This window comes from Bidens hawaiensis, unplaced genomic scaffold (assembly GCF_021521415.1).
Source record: "Bidens hawaiensis isolate Kalapana, Puna unplaced genomic scaffold, B.hawaiensis_p1.1 tig00025606_1, whole genome shotgun sequence".
Taxonomy (NCBI): Eukaryota; Viridiplantae; Streptophyta; class Magnoliopsida; order Asterales; family Asteraceae; genus Bidens; species Bidens hawaiensis.
This window is the reverse complement of record NW_027494100.1, coordinates 296,018-314,928: the sequence shown is the minus strand read 5'-3', so window position 1 is coordinate 314,928 and position 18,911 is coordinate 296,018. Positions and strand designations below refer to the sequence as shown.

The 18,911-nt window shown below is 36.1% G+C and overlaps 2 protein-coding genes and 1 pseudogene across 2 annotated transcripts; 1 reads left to right on the top strand and 2 right to left on the bottom strand.

The window, feature by feature from the left end:
- The first annotated feature begins 1,972 nt into the window (after nt 1-1,972).
- On the top strand, nt 1,973-6,096 carry LOC143571900 (RAF-like serine/threonine-protein kinase 20). Its single transcript, XM_077057209.1, has 8 exons — nt 1,973-4,102; nt 4,594-4,665; nt 4,735-4,887; nt 4,987-5,150; nt 5,242-5,389; nt 5,463-5,585; nt 5,683-5,770; nt 5,837-6,096. Exons 1-8 carry the CDS (start codon nt 2,120-2,122, stop codon nt 6,022-6,024), a joined length of 2,919 nt encoding a protein of 972 aa, XP_076913324.1. The 5' UTR covers nt 1,973-2,119; the 3' UTR covers nt 6,025-6,096.
- A 212-nt stretch (nt 6,097-6,308) lies between these two features.
- On the bottom strand, nt 6,309-7,637 carry LOC143571899 (GRAS family protein RAD1 pseudogene; annotated as a pseudogene).
- A 2,597-nt stretch (nt 7,638-10,234) lies between these two features.
- Nucleotides 10,235-16,428, bottom strand: LOC143571898 (nuclear cap-binding protein subunit 1-like). The gene is made up of 18 exons (XM_077057208.1): nt 16,342-16,428; nt 16,210-16,269; nt 15,369-15,425; nt 14,762-14,896; nt 13,790-13,966; nt 13,567-13,698; nt 13,407-13,473; nt 13,103-13,302; nt 12,937-13,007; nt 12,768-12,852; nt 12,616-12,684; nt 12,415-12,533; nt 12,192-12,330; nt 11,511-12,005; nt 11,124-11,423; nt 10,874-11,046; nt 10,698-10,788; nt 10,235-10,339 (listed from the first exon to the last, which is right to left on the bottom strand). Exons 1-18 carry the CDS (start codon nt 16,426-16,428, stop codon nt 10,235-10,237), a joined length of 2,562 nt encoding a protein of 853 aa, XP_076913323.1.
- Nucleotides 16,429-18,911: the final 2,483 nt, after the last annotated feature.

Here is an 18,911-nt window from a genome sequence, read left to right as displayed (position 1 = left end):
CATATAATATGAAGGTAACAAAGATAGTATTAGAACATTTATTGAAAGTTGAGTGACCTAATTGAGCTAAAACTGAAAGCTAAGTGACCTAGTTAAGACAAATTGAAAGTTGAGTGACCTAATTGAGACAAAATTGAAAGTTGAGTGACTCAAATGAGACAAAATAAAATATGAGTGACTTAATTGAAACATACTTAAAACTTTATTACTATTTTACAAAGTTGTCCCTTGTTAAAACTCATAATAGATTAAGCTTGCTTTCATTATGTATCTTTAATATGGTCAATGCTTGTACCAAATTCTTGTATTACCTGCACTAGAATCTTAAACATAATGCTAAAAACAACATTATATCCACTTACATTTGTAACGGGTCGAAATCTCAACTACGTTTTTAACTACTTTATATTTCTATTATTTAAACATACCAATATTATTTATTTCACTTCATATATATTAACAAAAGGTTTTGTACCTGGTAGCATGTTCTGGGGGACATCACCTAAAACCATATCTATTCCAAACCCATGAATTTTTAAAAAAATAATCTCATACCTAGTCATATATTCGAATACCCACCATGAATGTTTTTTAATTTTTCCCACGAGGTTATGTATCCTTACCATCTCAAACAATATTTTCCTCAACTACACCGACTAAAAATCATCATTATTGAAACAACTAAAAATATCACTCACGTTGGAAAACAACATAGATCCCCCCTCTATGTCTCATCTTTATGTTCTCGTATAGTCGTATGTGAACATCCCTAGTCACGTACACCCGCAACAAAACCTTTCACAGTCTATAAAGATTAAATACTTGTATTAACTAATCTTGATTAAGTAAACGAAACATTGAATTGAAAATGAAGCTAAGTTTTCGATGGATATAAAAATGAGTATAGATAATGGTATGATAATAAAAATGGTATGATACTACTACTACTATTATTATTATTATTAACGATATCGTAGCATCTGGGACGAAGACGAGGGCTTAATAAGATGGTTTGACTTATAAGAATAATAATAATAAACCTCCTCAAAAATCCCACTGGAAGACTAGACTTATTATTATTACTCCAAATTCAATCAACAAATCACGAATCAATCAGATAATACTTTCTTCAATCAATCAAAGGTATATACATACGATCTATCCTTTAATATTATTATTCGCTTATCCATTTGCGGCAGTTACGGATCTAGGTTTTGTTCAGTTCAATCGTTACGTTACTGCTTCGATTTATTCAACTCTGCTTACATTTAGCTATTAACTGATTGTAATTAGGTTGTGGTTACTTGTTGTATGATTTGACCTGTTCAAGTGTGAAGATTATTAGGTCTTAGTATTGATGATGTTTATGTTAATTTTAATTAGGGGAAATTGAGCTTGATTTAAAGTAGGTGTTGAAGTTATGCAATTTAATTAGTTTCTGTTGTGCTTATTCTGATGCCCTAATTTGTTATATGGATTTGACCTAAATTTATACTGAGAATGTGCAAGTTATGTTCATAGGTCCTCGGGTGAGGCGAGGCCAGATTTTGGTTGGATTCCAGCTAAATGCTGAAAATTCTGTAAATTTTGGGCAAACTGGTCGAAAACATCGAAAATGGCGTGAAATCTTAATCATCCTAAAGTATCCTTAAACAAGCCTAAAGCATGTCTATAACGTAAAAATACGTATGTGTATGCATATGCTATGCACTTGTTTATCTGGGGCCCTTGGTTATTAAGCGCCTTGCGTCTAGGCCCAAGGCTCACCCTTTGTGCCTTTGACAGCTATGTGTGCAAGTATGCTGAAGTTGAAAGACATTGTTAATCTACAAGATGTGAATTGTGTGATGCTAGCATGCATATAGTTTTTTTAAAGTTTGTCAATTGTGCTTGTTCACTTATGTTTCTGACTTTGTGTTTAGACTTTAGATAAATGTTAATTTGTAATTGAATTTTTTTCTTTTTGAAGGTTACAAGCTCATTAATGATCGCGAAAGTTCATTAAACTTATGCAGTAAGAATTTAGTTTAATATGGTTCTCTACAGCAGAGTTGTGCTACTTTGATCTTAAAGGTTCAAGATTTGACTTTGAGAGAGGTCAAAACAGATAGTTTCTACAATGGATCACTCAAAATCTGATAACCATATTCAATACAATCCAATTCAACCTGAGAATCTTGACTCTTTACCTTCATCTCAAAGCTTCCAAAATGCAAACTCTAGATCTGCTTCAGTCAAACCAGTGTTGAACTATTCCATTGGAACTGGTGAAGAATTTGCCTTAGAATTTATGCGTGACCGGGTCAACCCTAGGATGCCGTTTGTCCCATATCCCGTAGGCGATCTTAGCCGTACACCTGGCTACTTGGAATTAAAGGGCATTGTAGGCGTTAGTCATGCTGGACCTGAAAGTGTGATTAATATTGTAGAAAGAGGTTCGTCTAATCATCTTGAAAGTATTCACCAAACTTCATCAGAGTTTAACGGTGCACGTGGATCAGATAGTTCATCAAAGATTAAAATTTTATGTAGTTTTGGCGGGAAAATATTACCTCGCCCCGGTGATGGAAAGCTTAGATATGTTGGAGGAAATACGCGGATTATCCGCATAAGAAAAGATATATCTTGGCAAGAGTTACGCCAAAAAGCATTAGAAATATATATTGAAACTTATGCAATTAAATATCAGCTTCCTGGTGAGGATCTTGATGCTTTAGTTTCTGTTTCTTGTGATGAAGATTTACTGAATATGATGGAGGAATGTAATGTGTTAGGTATAGGAGAAGGGTCACAAAAACTTAGATTGTTTCTATTTTCTTTAAGTGATTTTGGTGAAACTAGTTTCAATCATGTTAGTTCTGGTGGTGATAATGAGTTTCAGTTTTTGGTTGCTGTAAATGGGATGGATATGGGTTCAAGACATGAATCGTCAGGCGCGCATGGTTTGATGGCATCATCAGCTAATAATTTAAGTGATCTCGGTAGCCAAAATGTCGAGAGGAACATATCACCTTTGACTTTTGTTGACCCTAATGTTTCATCATCAAATGCAGAAACATCTGTTAAGCAAGAAGTTAAACAGGCTAATGTTAGATCACCAAGAGATGACGTGACATCACTTTCTGTCCTACCTACCGAAGGAAAGCTTCCTCCAAAACCTAAAATGAATGAGGACAGGATTCAAGACCAGATTCATGCAAAAGCTGCTACACCTATTGAAAATGATTCTGGTATATCTGGCAGTGCTGTGGGCCCTGATAACTCGGGGTCTAATCTGATTGATTTGAGTTACCTTGAATCGCCTTCACGGGTTTATCATTCTGAGATAATTCCACGTGGACAGTCTGAGAAAAATAGGTTGACCAAGTCAGACGATTCACTCGGGACTCAATTGCTCGCGGCTCATTTAAAATCTGATGTTGACCCAATTCCGGAATCAGTTGGAAGTTTACATACTGAAGATCTACAGCCTCATACCCATGGTGGACTAGTCAACCATGAAAAGTCAAGTGATGCACCAACAGTAAACAATGATTTGGCTTCAGATACCGGTAACGCATCAGAAACAAGTCAAACTTTGGTCAATGATAAAGCTAAGCTTGATAAACCATCAGAAACTGGCTCACAAGAACATGTTGACAGTTTGATCGATATCAATGACCAATTTTCTAGCAGTTTTCTTTCTGATGCATTCTCACGAGCAATAACTGAAGATTCACATGGAATCGGTGTTCTACCCCAAGATGGTGTCGGGTTGAGTATGAACATTACAAATCATGAACCTCAACATTGGTCATATTTTCAGAAACTAGCACAAGGTGAGCTTCAAAACAAGGATGTTTCTCTTATTGATCAAGACCATCTTGCGTATCTATCTAAATTTCAGAATGCTCAAGAAGTCTCGGTGAGATATAACGTTCCACAGTTTCCTGATGACGTGGATTCGCGTAACACTTTTATTGAAGATGAAGAAAAAGAAATTCATGGTTCAGAATCTATATCTTTGCAACCACATTACAATCCATCACAGGTGGAAAACAGTGAGGGCGTGCATCTTGATGACCTTTCAGAAAACTTGAGAATGCCATACTCAGAGTATGAGGTACTTTTTTATCATTGCTATATTTTTTATTGAGAAACTTGCACAAATGGTCATGCTCCCCACGGTTTGAACCGTTTGACCAAATTGCAAGTTTGGTCCCCAGATTTTAAAAATTGCAGACTTAGTTCAAACATAGGGTTGCATGTTTAGCCCCCATCGTTAATCCCATTCATGTGAGGGTAATTGTGTCTTTTGAATATGAAACCTTAATCAAATAGTGTATGAAAATATACAATTACCCTCAAATGAACGACACATGACGTCAATATTTTTGTTAAAAACTAACTGGGATCAACTGTGGGTCTAAATTTGCAACCCTCTCACAAATATTTGGATTAAGTTTGCAATTTTTAAAATATGAAGACCAAACTTGCAAAATGGTCAAACCACAGAGATCATTTGTGCAATTTTATATATCTATTTGACCCAACTCAACCCATACGTAATTAATGAACTCACATGGTGTTTATGCTCAATTTGAAATCATGTAGACTGAAACAAGGAATGATGGGCTACCTTCTATTGATCTTTCTCTAGGTGATCTTGATACCAGTTCTTTACAGGTATAACTTACATCATTTGTGATATTAATATTGTAGTTCTATGAAATATTAATGTGATTGTTGATGCAGATTATTAGAAATGAAGATCTTGAAGAATTAAGGGAACTCGGTTCTGGTACTTTTGGTACCGTGTACCATGGAAAATGGAGGGGAACTGATGTTGCAATTAAACACATTAAAAAGAGCTGCTTTGCTGGCAGATCATCCGAGCAAGAAAGATTAGTAAGCTTTGTTTACATCTTGTAATAAGTATAACAAAACCTCACGATGTAATGGCACTACTAATAACTAATAAGTCTTTTTTTTACAAAACAATTCTAGACATTTGAGTTTTGGCGGGAAGCTGTAATTCTCTCAAAGCTTCATCATCCAAATGTTATGGCGTTTTATGGCGTGGTACGAGATGGGCCAGATGGAACATTAGCTACGGTTACAGAGTTCATGGTTGATGGCTCACTAAGGCATGTGTTAGTTCGGAAAGATAGGTAATGTTTACTGATACAATAATATTATAATTACATTTCTTTAGTTTTGTAACTTTTATCAGTTTTCATTTAACGGGTATATAATATTTAGGCATCTTGATCACCGCAAGAGGCTTATAATTGCAATGGATACAGCATTTGGAATGGAGTATTTACACTCCAAGAACATTGTGCATTTTGATTTAAAATGTGACAATCTTCTTGTGAACATGAAGGATTCTTCACGCCCTATATGCAAGGTTATCATGTGAAATGACATTTTATTTTTAGATGTCGTTAAATTACATGTTATTTAATTCTGTGTGCATGCAGGTAGGCGATTTTGGGCTGTCAAAAATCAAGAGGAACACTTTGGTTTCAGGCGGTGTTAGGGGAACACTTCCATGGATGGCTCCAGAGTTGCTAAATGGTGGCAGCAATAAAGTTTCTGAAAAGGCAAAAATACCCCTCTACAGTAACATTTTATATTTTATGTAAATACTTAATTCTTGTTTTTAATGTTACCTGTTTGGTTTATTTTATTATGTAACAGGTTGATGTTTTTTCATTTGGGATCGTGATGTGGGAGATTCTTACTCGTGAGGAGCCGTATGCTAACATGCACTATGGTGCAATCATAGGTGCGCATTGTGTGATTTCATTATATATGTGTGCGCGTGTGTGTGCATAATTTGTTTTAATTACAGGTGGCATTGTGAATAACACACTGAGACCGACGATTCCAAGTGATTGTGATCCTGATTGGAGAAGGCTGATGGAGCAGTGCTGGGCCCCGGATCCTGCGGTTAGACCATCCTTCACTGAAATAACGAACCAGTTACGTGTCATGTCTGCAGCCTACCAAAACAAACCACATGCTCATAAGCCATCTTAGGTTGCTTCTTTTAACTGTTAATTATACAAACATTGTATGTTATACTTTCTCATGCTTAAAACCCAAATTATTATTATTATTATTATTATTATTATTATTATTATTATTATTTGTTTGCATTTGTTACAATTATTAGAGTGTTAGACAACTGATTATAGATAAAGGTTTAAGATACAGTGTAAACTTATTGTATTAGAGATTCCCCTTGTCTGTGTTTAGTAATTAATGATTTTTGGTACATGAAAAATGTGTCCATTTTAAGAAAAAGGAAATGACGTGGCCGGGTACTAGGAGGCGACGGGCGAGGTACTTGGTTGCCACGTGGCGGCAAGCATTATCGGCCTCCCTTTCCAACCAAGCAAAGCATACCCTTTCTGATCGCTCCCGACTGTATACCCGTCACCATACCTTAAACTATTCATCATAGTTGCTTGACGGTTCATCATTCCGGTCACCACCTGAAACCCCGCCCTCCCTAGCTGCCGCCGCCACTGATCAGCCCTTTCATGCCGCTCCACCCGTTCAGTTCCTTCATATGCCACTATGTTCTTTATCTCCTCTGCAAAGTGGTTCTTCTCTATCTTCATTCTTTCAATGCTCTCTCTTCCCATACTAGCCTCCAATGAATCAAATATAGCTGAGTAATAATGCAACGATTCTAGGAATCGCCCCAAAAAGAACGGCCCGTTATGGTTCGCGTCCTGTTCCACCACCGTTAACAGTGTGGGCCCCAACTTCTTGATCGATTGAAGTAACGATTTCAATGATCCTCTGCTTTCCTTAACATATGTATGCAGGTGAAGGATGCTGTTTACAAACAATGCTTCGCCTTCTTTTAGCCTTAAATTCTCCCTCGTTAACATTTCCGGTGTGGCCGGTCCAGCGATCAGGTGGAACCCTAATTCTGTCCCGAGAGAATTCGCTTCTGCCACCAATGCTGCCATGTTGGTTTCCAACTCAACCATATCACCCCGGTCTCCTAGCACACCAGTGATCCTGATCACTTTGGGTGAGATTTCTAGGGTTCTTATCAATGACCGCCATTGCAACACATGATCCATTCCAAGATCAACAATATGCAAACTGACCTTCCCCTTGGATGCTTGAACTATGGCCTCGTTTGCAGCTGTGAACCCGAACTCAATGTATGGTGTGGTTTGATGAAGTAAGTGAAAAGCTTCAACCCGTTCTTCCCGAGTGACGTCGGGAGGAAGTGTCACTCCCCTGAAAATGGTTCCGTTTGGATTCATATTGGTTTGCAAAAGTGATAATCTTGATTTCAAACCCATGGCAAAATAATACGATACACGCTGTAACGAGTCACCAAAAGGGTTAGCCGAGCACCAAATTTGGGAAAGAATTGAATCGGCTAATTGGGCGTCCCTGCAGCCAACCGCCTCTGCACATGCCAGTAACAAGTGCACCAGTTGCAGCCCATCATCTACATTGACCGTCACTTGATCTTGATCTTGATTCTGATCTGACCCTTGGATCATCATAGGAGCATCCGTGTTGTCATCAGGCATCAAGAAAGTGTTTTGGTCAAGAGCAAGGTCAAAGTCAAAGTCAACATCTTGGTAATGATCGACGTCAAAGTCAACATCTGGGGACATAAAGCGGATTCTAAAATGGGGGCCCTTTTTGTAAGGAGGAAAAAATATATAAGATCCTAATGCATGGGAATATGATGACATACATTTTTGTATACGTCTAAAAGACACAATCACACATGTTGAGTTAGAGTGAGTTATATGGAACAAATATCCTTCAAAGTATATTGATTCTTTTACTCTTCTTGTCAAAACTAAAAATTAAACGAAGTTATCACCTATTGAAATCCAGTTTGTAAGACGTAAAAACATCAAAGATAAATGGCAAAAATATATTATCGAAAAATGATGTGAATAATCGAAAAATGTGTGCGGTTTTAGTATATAATCAAGAAAACTGGGGGCCCATAAATACAAGGTTCCTAAGCTTCAAACTTTTTATTTATATAGTCGAGCCGCCCTAATCATCACTCTCGTAAGCTAATGCGTGGGTAAATTGTTGTCAGCAATACAATGTTCTTGTTGTTCTGTGTGATTGAGCTTCCGATCAATACCTCTAAACATAAATATTTGAAAGTGATTTTGTGCATGATTCACAACCGCTATACAAACTTCATACTAGTTATTTATCTCGCAAAAATTTCGATGTATAGAAGACACCGTGAGTGTGTGTATTTGAAGTCGTATTGTTGGGTGAGTCGGCCAACAATCAATGAGACAATCAATGAGACAATATTAGTTGGCCTATGTTTGCTATATATATAATATAAGTAATTATATTATAATAAACCTTTTCTGCTTGTAGGGTTGATGTGCCCTGGCTTCCAGCATTCAACTGTGTTGGGTTTATCGACAATGCTTTTACTTTCATTTGTTTTATATAAACACACTTATTAGCCCTGCTTGCGGTGCGCACATATGATGTATATATGTGTGAACCCTCGGGTGGGCAAAAGTGAAATTGCACTAATTTTGACGTTATTTTACTAATCTCGTGAAAATAACGTTAAAAGTGACGGACGATTAATCAGGCATCATGTAGTGGCGTTGATAGCCGAAAGACAAGGGTACATGCACCGATCAGCCGGTGTCCCGATGATTGAGTGCTATGTGCCTTATGTCCAAGGCTTGATGCAAAACTACTATCGAGCCGGGGGTCTCACCGGAAGCAGCCTCTCTATCCTTATGGGGTAGAGGTAAGGCTGTCTACATCTTACCCTCCTCAGACCCTACTATAGCTTTGCTATTGGTGGGATATACTGAGTACGATGATGATGATGATGATGATGATGATGAAACACACTTACGATTTTAAATATTTTTAGGCTTTTTATCAAACTTAACACTTATAAATTTAATTTATTTTAGGTTTTCATCTAAATTAGCATCTATCAAATTCCTTAAAATGTGTGAAATTTAGAACTCACTTTCCAATTCTTCATATTTAGAACTCACTATTTATAAACAAGCAAACCACTTGAAATTTTAAATTTGTTTGTTATTTGTATCCTCTATAATTTTCACTAGGAGTTGTCCTTGGCGCGTTGTGTCACTCACACAGTTCAAACACATATAAAACATAGTATATTATAATAACTTTACCGTCACAATCTTACTTTTTGACTGTTTGATTTAGTGTATAATCTATAAATAAAAATATCTATTTCTATTTTAAAAAACACGGCTAAAAGCAAGTTCAAATTCGCGACCTGCAAGTTGCTACAACTGAGCAATAACACCACAGCAGCTTACATTTTTTTTACCTTTGTTACTTTCAAATAATAAATACCAAAACAGACTTTGAAATATTAAAAAACAAAAGAATCTTAATGACTGTCACATAATAGTTACTTATTGAACTTACATTAAAATCAATGTAGCATTAGGTTTCTCTTTATATACAGTATAATGCTTTCTTAAGTAATCGTAAATAAAAGAAAAGACCGAGTCTAATAAGAAAAGAATACATAGGTGAACAAAATGCAATAGGATTTTTAAAAAGTGAACAAAATTTCAAGGGTCATACCCGCCAAACCTACGTAACCGGACAGTACAAGGTTCAGTCATGGGTTCTAAACATTTGCCGTTCTGGTTACGTTTGACAAATATAATATATAATATAACTTTCCATCCAACTGAACTGAAGTATACAGTCAAATGCAACCTGCTCGTTAAACCAAACTGTCTAAACCCGAATAACCCAGAACCCACCCACCCTTTTGAAGGTTCGGCTATTAGGTCTCCTAAATATCCTATTCACAGTTCCCAGATCAGTCCAGTTTTTAGCAGGTCAGTTCGGGTTTAAACCAATACGCACCCCTACTTTGGTATGAAAAATGGTGATCGTGTTACACAAAAAATCTAAAAAATACATAATAGTGATAATACACATCTACAAAAAACATAAAATATAGAATTCATACATAGGCAGAAATAGTCACCTATCATAGCATATTTAACTAATAACTTAAAAATTGACAACAACCATTAACTTAACAATCTACCCCCCACACAGTTGTTGCAACAACCATCCGAACTGTTTAAAAAAATTGTACCAAATCTCACACATTTGGTGCAACCAACCAACCAACCTGACTAAGAATTTGCAACTCATTTCTCAAAAGTTATCAAAAACAACAAAAAGAAAAACATAATTTGAATCATTGTTCGGTGTGCACGCGCAAACCAGAATAAACAGCTTTTCTAAACAAAGGATGAGCGCGTTCGGTTATGACCTCCTCTAACTTATCCATGTGTGGCCATATCTGTTCAACACAACAAATATTTAGTTTTTGGTTGACAATTATATTATTAACTCAAATGTATTTCTAATTTGAATTTAGAGTAAATTACACTTTCCGTCATTTAAGTTTACCCCAAATTACAGGTTAACTAAAATGATTACAAATAACGTCATTTTTGACATTAACTTTATTTGGTCATTTAACCCATTATATAACGTAAATTATACTTGTCGTCCTTTAATGTACCCCTAATTGCAGGTTGTGTCCTTCAATTAACATGATTACAAATAACGCCCTTTATTTGAAAAGTTGCAACACATTTAAGTCATTTTTACTAACTGGCATTAACTTTTTCTGTTAACCCCTTTGGTTATTTTACCTCAGAAGCGTATTGCCTTGAAAAAGCCTTGACATAACCAAGAGTTGACAAGCACCATTGTTCTTTCTCCCCGATGGTGTAACCGCCATTTCTACAATTTACAGTAAATATATGCAACTATTAACAACATGTTGGCACGCGGTCATAAGTGAAGATAATAATAATAGTGAAAATACCGTTTAGAATTTCCATTTTCCTTATCGGTTTCCATTGCAGAAGTGTCTTCTTCATCAACCGCCATTGCTTCTGAATCACCACCCAGTTGGTCCAATGTTTTCTCTCCAAATGTTTCATAGAGGCGGTCCGTCAAAACATTGGAGAAATTTTTGTACAAAGACAGAAACAAGGCCTACCAAAAAACTAACTGTATGTAAAACAAGTCTTTACAAAAACCATATAAATGTCAAAACAAACTGTAACCGATACCTCATTTTCTTCAAGTGCTCGTGCAAAAAGAGCCACTTTTGACTCTAAAGATTCACGAGTAGACACCTCATCTTCTTTTGTCCTTTCAGCATTTGATTTCAAGCGTTTCATCCTAGCTGGATTCTCGCCAACAACCGGCTCACCATCCACAAGCATAAGCTTACTTTCAGCTCCATCCAGCTCAGCTTTAGCCATGGCTGCAAGTTTCTCAGCCTTTGCGACACTCTTTTTCAAATTATTAATCTCTTTCCTTAAATCAGAAATACGATTATACGTCTTATTCAACGCATTTCTGAGTATCTGTTTAAACAATAAACAAGCACAACAGTAAGCAACAAAAAAAATTTGTGCATAAAAATTACACAATTAATAATGTTATTAGCATACCTCCCACAAACGATCAGTGGTGTGAAATAGATCAACATTTGACGGAGAAAAAACCCATTTCACAATAGCTACATTGGAAGTTAACCGATAACCCATCATTCTGTCAATGGTGATGGCGGTTGTTTGAGCACTATTTTTCCAAAACAAACCAACTTCAGACATTAACATGATTTCTGTTTCTTCATTTGGACAAATTTTGCCAATAACTTGTCCGTATCTCTCTAACACAGTAATCAAATGAGTAAAGCTTTTTGATCCAATATCCAAAAGGGTTTGAACAACTACTCTTAAGCAAACATCTAGTCCATTGACTGGAATTATGGTTTCTTCAAGCCAAATAATGATTTCACGTGCGGTTTTTCTTCCTTTGACCATACTGTTAAGTTCCTTTGAAAGTGTATATTCTGTTTTATCACCATCGTCTGAACTGTATCTGAAGTTGGGACCACCTTTTGGAGGAAGTAACTCCTCTAAAGCTGGAGTACTTTCAATGCTCTGCACAAAATTTATAAATAAAAACTCAACAAAAAGTAAGACCTTGAAACTTTGATATTCACCAAATCTCGAAAAAGATTGCAACTTTGATATTTACCGAATCTTTTTGACCATTGGCTAAAAGATACAATATAAGGTATAGAAAAAAACTAACAGAGATAATTTTTATAAGTGGTTATAAATTACCTGCTTCACTTTATCCCAGTATGATAAGCGAACTTCTCTATCAAGGACCGCCTGGACAAATACACGTTGCGGGGCCCATTTTGGAAGCTCCAAAACGTAAGCCCATTCGTCCCATGGCCAGATGAATTGTAAGTTTGACCTGCAACAACGTTAGTAAGTATAAAAATTGCAAAAAAAGGTATTAAATAAGAAATATATTTTTAGTAAATAAGTGAAAACTTACAAATGGTGTGAGAACCAAAGAATGAGACGAAACCTACACTCCATATCTAACTCACTTATCCTATCAAATAGAGCACGCACAGCCCCAGCTACAACAGCAGGAAAGGCACCTGGAAGAGACTACAAAAATAAAGGATTTCTTTTAATAAAAATTTATTAAAATCCCCAAATAAAGGTATCAAGTAAAAGATAGCTGTTATACCTTACAAAGGTCTATGATTACAAGCGTGTAATATATGGGCTTAAATGGTGGCTGGGGCAATAAAAGAAGCTGACAAAAAACATCCATTGTTACTTAAGAGCAGAAAAGGTAACATTTTGATGCATCAAAACTATTTGAATCATAAGTTTTACCTGAGAAAAAATGGTTTCAGCCATGAGATACTCGTATCTGAAAGGAACAGGTAGTCCAACCATGCATGCAGCGCATTCCTTTCGACTAGCTTTGCACAAACAAACATATATAAGAATAAGCCAAAGCAAAATTAAATTTTGTTAAACAGTAATAGCTTGAGTTACAAACCATCCGTTTAGATAGAAGAGCACATCCAACAAATACTCTTCCACAACAAAACGGTCTATAGGTTGTATGTCCTGCCACACAAAAGTTTATGAAAAGAATCAGCATCATTATCTGTTAACTAACTTATAATTTATGAAGTGTAGACATCGTATGTTTCTTTTAGTACCCCAGTTTTGCTAGCAGAAAATATATTCAGCCTTCGTATTCTCTGAGGATATTTCAATTCTGCCTCATGTTTTTGCCTACCAAAGTTGATTCTAGAAAGTTCCACAGGGGTATCGATTTGCTCCTGGAATATGATTGGTCCAAAATCATGAGATTTCCCAGCTACTAGTTGTGCTTCATATAAAAGATGTGGCCTTGGAACTAAAAATACAGTTATAACAAATTTTCGAAAAATCAGTAAAATGTCAAATATATTAAAAACTGAGAAAAAAAACCAGCAAGCTTAATGAGTATATGGAAAGTACCACTCTCAAGTTTCCAGCTGTTCTTGGAGAGATCTTGAATTCGACTCCATAAGTCTTCCACGAAATCCTACAGAACATAAAAGTGCATACTATATTAAGTAAAGTTATTACAAAACAAGCGTTATTGATATAATAGTCATATAGGAATTGAATAAAATACTTGTTCGACATGAAGTTTGTTGGATTTGTTGATATCTTCAAGCACAGCTAGACCAATATCAGAAACACGTCTTCTGATACTTAAATAAGCCGGTATCCCAGCCATAACGCTTTCAATATCTTCAGGAATTTGCTGCATAGATCAAGTAATCAGCCAACAAACAGAGTGACAAAAACTATTTGTATTTGCTCCAACTATAAACAAACAAACTTGGAAAATGTACCTCAACGAGTTCAGCTCCACCCCAAGGAAGACAGGAAAGGATACAGGTTATAAAGAAATCAGCACGCGCTTGCCATGAAGGGTTCCCTTTTTCATCATCCACTATGAGTGCAGCAGTAGATAATAATGTCTCAAAAATCACCACTAACGAGCTTGGTTGGATCACTTTGCTACACATCTACAAAACACAAATACCAAAAAAAAAAAGACACAAATTACATGTCACCAAACGCGTAAGACGTGATATTAAGGTCACATTGTACATGTTGCACCACTAAGATGAAAATAGATATAGTGATATAAACCAAATTGTATTTTCAATTCGCCAAATAGATACAGTGATATAAACCAAATTAGACCACTGATATGTATAATTTTTTATTAGAAAGGTATCTTAGAGCCTTAGAGGCTTTACTTTACCTTCTTTTGTTTCATGTCACTCTGATTATGTCTTTTCATATCCTCATACATCTCCGAGTTTTCCTATTTTGCATTTTTTAATTCAACTTAATATAATGTGTTAACATATTTATCTATCTATTTTTAAGCGTTAAATGATATACTGTTGTAATATTTATTTTAGATTGTTATCTTATATTTTAGTATCATCACTATTAGTATTACCACTATTTTTATTTATCTATTTAGTATTACAACTACTGTAATTATTATTGTTATTATTATTAATGTTATTATTATTATAACCTATTTATTTATTGTTTAATTTTTGTTTTCTCTGCTGTCTAGGGGTCTAGTGTAGAACTTTTGTGTTTCTTTTATATAGTTTTTGGAGCTCTAGAAGCAACCTCTCTATTCTTTGGGATAGAGATACGGTTTGCCTACATCCCACCCTCCCCAAACCCTGCTAATAGCTTTGCTATTGGTGGGATTTTTACTGGGTATGATTGTTGTTGCATTTTCAATTCAGCTAATAGCATGGTTAAAACAACATACTGATACAAGAATAACATACCAAAACAGTTAGAAACCGCAACGATACACGAATCTTGTTGCAATCGCCAGAGTCCAGTGCCTCCTGCAAACTCTTATAAGTACTCTCCAATACTTTCTTAACAAAATTCTCATTTTCCAGGTTCAATAGCCCAATCTAGACACAAAAGAAAAACATCAGGGGTCAATAATAAAGAAGGTAGTTGTGTAAACGAGTCAATCCGAGCTTTATTTTTAATCCTCAAGCTCGGATAGTTTACTATTTATCAAATATTTACTAATACCTATACCTATTTTTGTGCATACATTTTAATTACAACTTTTACAAATATAATACTTATTATTTACATATTTTCATCGTAACTTTAAATAAAATAAAAATAAAAGTTTTTATAAATATATTTACCATATTAAACAAAAACTAGATGGATTATAGGTTCATTTTGGCTCACGAGCCGGCTCAAGTTTGACAAGTGAAGCCCGAGGTTCTTTACTAAACAAACTTATTTTTAAGCTCAAGCTCAGGCTCGAGCTCATTTAAGCTTGAATCGAGTAAATCACGAGCATCTTTGCTCAATTACACCCCTACAAGAAAGTAAGAAATAGAGAAAAGGTAAAACATAGCCTACCAATGTCCCATACAGAGGAATCTTATGAGGCAGTTGCTCACAACACTGAAGAAGAAACTGCCAAAAACATATACAAACACATAATTAAACACTCTCTACACACACATTCAAACCCTAGAATAATGAGAAAGTGAATATTAAGCATAATTAAGTACTCAATAGCCCTACACACAAATTCAAACCCTAGAATCATGAAATGGCGAATATTAAACATAGGGGTGAGCAGAAAACCGAATTAACCAAACCAAAGCATTGGCCGACGGTTAATTTTTTGTTTTTGTGAAAAAACCGAATTTTCGGTTTCGGTTCGGTTTTCCGTTTTTGAAAAATGAAAAAAAAAAAACGAACCGAACCAATTGATGGTGATAAAGATTACGAAGATGATGAAAACTGGGCCTAAACTTTGAAGATGAACATAACGATGAATGAAGATTGAGACTAAACTTTTAGTGTTTATTTTATCAAGAACTTAGTTGAATTTTAAACTCTACTACTCCAGCAATATTCGTATGGTTCCACATAACATGCACCTATTTTTGTTTTTTGAATTCAATAAATATGTGGCACTCTAATACACTCTTACAAGCTTAAAATCATCATTTTCATTTTTAACTTTTTTTGCAATGTCTACACATAATTGAAAAAAAAACATCTAAAACCAAACCAAAAAACCGAACGGTTTGTATATTCAAAAAAACCAATGACTTCGGTTTCGTTTTGCCTAATAACCGAACCGAACCGTGCTCAGCCCTAATTAAACATATAATTAAGTACTCAATAGCTCTGCACACAAATGCAAACCCTAGAATCATCACAAAACAAATATGAAACAGTGAATTACAGTTAAGATATCATCTTCGGAATGATCCAATTCCCGTCTAACAGCGCCGAAACACGCATCCTGCAGCAACAAACAAAATTAGGGCTGACGTCATGGTGGAAATTAGGGGAAAATGAAGAAGAGAGTCGTTACAATGTGGTCTTTGAAGTCGATTACGCCGGCGTATTCCGGTGACTTCTCGCCGATTCGGAGAATTAGACTCCGCCAACTGATGCTCATTGTTACTCAGTTAGGGTTTCATACAGAGTTCAGTTGTGTTTGGATTGAAGGGTCTATAGTTTATGCGACTCGGTTATAAAGACCTACGACAGGGTTTGGTTGGTGGGCCGGATTTTTAGGGGGTGTTTGTTTTTTCTTCAAACATCTTCAAGGGAGCTAATGTCTGCACGCGCGCAGACGTTACCCTTGAAGACTGTTTGTTTTTTTTCTTAAAACAGATCTTAAGTTATCTTCTTTCATCTTAAAAGAAAAGCAAAGAAATCTTGCTTAAAACATCTTCGCAAAAAAATCATACTCTTATCCCTTTGAAGCCACCCTCTCATCCACTCCTCCCACCACCGTCCGCCACCACCACCCACCGTACGCCACCACCACCATCCCCCACTGCCACCGTCCACCACCATCCACCGCCACTACCCACCGTCCGCCGCCACTACCAGCATCCACCACCACTACCCATCGTCCGCCACCACCACCACCACCACCATCCATCACAGCCACCACCAATCACCACCGTCCACCACCCACCACAACCGTTCATCACCACCACCACCCACTGTCGGACGCCATCACCGTCAACTACCACCGTCCACCACCCACCAAAACCGTCCATTACCACCATCCATCGCCACTACCCACCGTCCGCCGCCACAATTTTATTATTATATTTTCTATGTAACTTGAATAAATGACTTATATCTTGTGAGATAAGTTTGACAGTTATGCAGACAGTATCAGCTTATAAAAACAAACAGTCTTATATTTTCAGCTTGCAGATCTTCAGACCACATCTTCAGTTGCAGACATGAAAACAGATGAAATCAGCTTGCAGACAGTTTATGTCTGCAAAAACAAACAGCACCTTACACTTATTTTCCACTCGATTTCTCTAGCAAACTAGAAATTGCATATTCGCCCAAAGCCTCTTAAAACATGTTTAGGATTGAGTTTGAAAAGTAATTATTGGCTTTTTCAAAAAAGTATTTTAGGCTTTGGAAAACTGCTTTGAAAAACCAGGATTTTGCGTTTTTTGAAAACTGCTTTTTAACTCTTTCATAAAGCTAAAATAAAAAAGATTTTTGTGATTGCCAAACACATTTTAACTTATTTGTTTTTTAAAAACACCAATAAGCCAATAAGCATTTTCCAAACTCAATCCCAAACATGCACTTGGTCTAACGATACAAAAGTGTTATTAAGAGTCTTACTAATGGTCGCGGAAAGATTACTGTTGTTTCAGATTTCGAGTAATTCAACTTAACTTTGATTATTTGTTTCATCAGCGTTTGAAGTTGTGTCATACCCCCGGCCATAGGTGGAAATGTCGGGACGCTTTACGATTGAAATGATGGCACAATGTGCAACTTTTCAAATAAAGAGAACATTATTTCAGCACATAAACAAAACATTATTTCAAATAAACATAACATCAAAACTTGATGTTATTATCATTAGTTTCTTGAATCAACTTGATTCTGTCCCATGCACATTCTGGTATGTACTTATCGGAATTGGTAGGGGATGCTCTTCACACACCAACTGTCTTCAATAGATGCACTTGAGATATGCATAGCCCAAGGGCAATGGGTTTAATGTGCCTTTTTGGTGCATTTGACTTTTCCTCACTTGTCACATTTGACCCCTGACCAGTAATCAAATTGGGATTAGTCCTCAAACATATCATCTATACCTTAATGAATATTAGCACATAAACAAGTAACATATAGCATTCGATTGAAATAAACACAATTACACGTTTGCTATGGTTTGAGATATATAGATAATACGAAATATGGATAATACGCATATGTCCCCAAACTTGTGACAATTTAGTAAAATAGGGTAATGATAAAACTCACCTTAAATTGAAGGCAAGTGAATAAATATAATGATAAACGAGTTAATAATTAAGCAAGTCGTCCACTAACGCGTCAAACGAAACAAACCAACTGAACCTGCAACTTTGAGATAAGAAAACATGAAAAAAATGAACCTGATGCCGCTGGAATCATTCCAAACGGATGCTTAGAACTCCGGTTATGCTAAATTAAAGATTTAAGCGAGTCGGTACTGACTAGAATTCGAACAGCGAGTCGGAAGTTGGGTTTTGGTCAGTAGCCTTAAATTTCGTTACGAGAATAAAAGTCTTTTGAACCAAATGTTGGTTCCGGCCAGAAGTATGAGAAAACGAATAGTCAAATTTGTTGACTGTTTTGCCCTTTAACGGGTTTTAATCAAATTAACCAGTCGACACCCTTCAATCATGGAAATTGATTGAAGCTTATTGACTAGGGAATATATATGAACGATTTTACAGTTTACAACTTACCCGGAAAGTAAAAGGAATCAAACGTAAAGTGGAGTCAAGATCGTTGTAATAGCAAAGTCAACCTTCAAAGCTTGCTTATTCAAGTATAATGGCTAAATCGAAGAAGATGGTGAAGGATGGAGGTAGGTGACGGCTGGGGAATAATATATTAGGG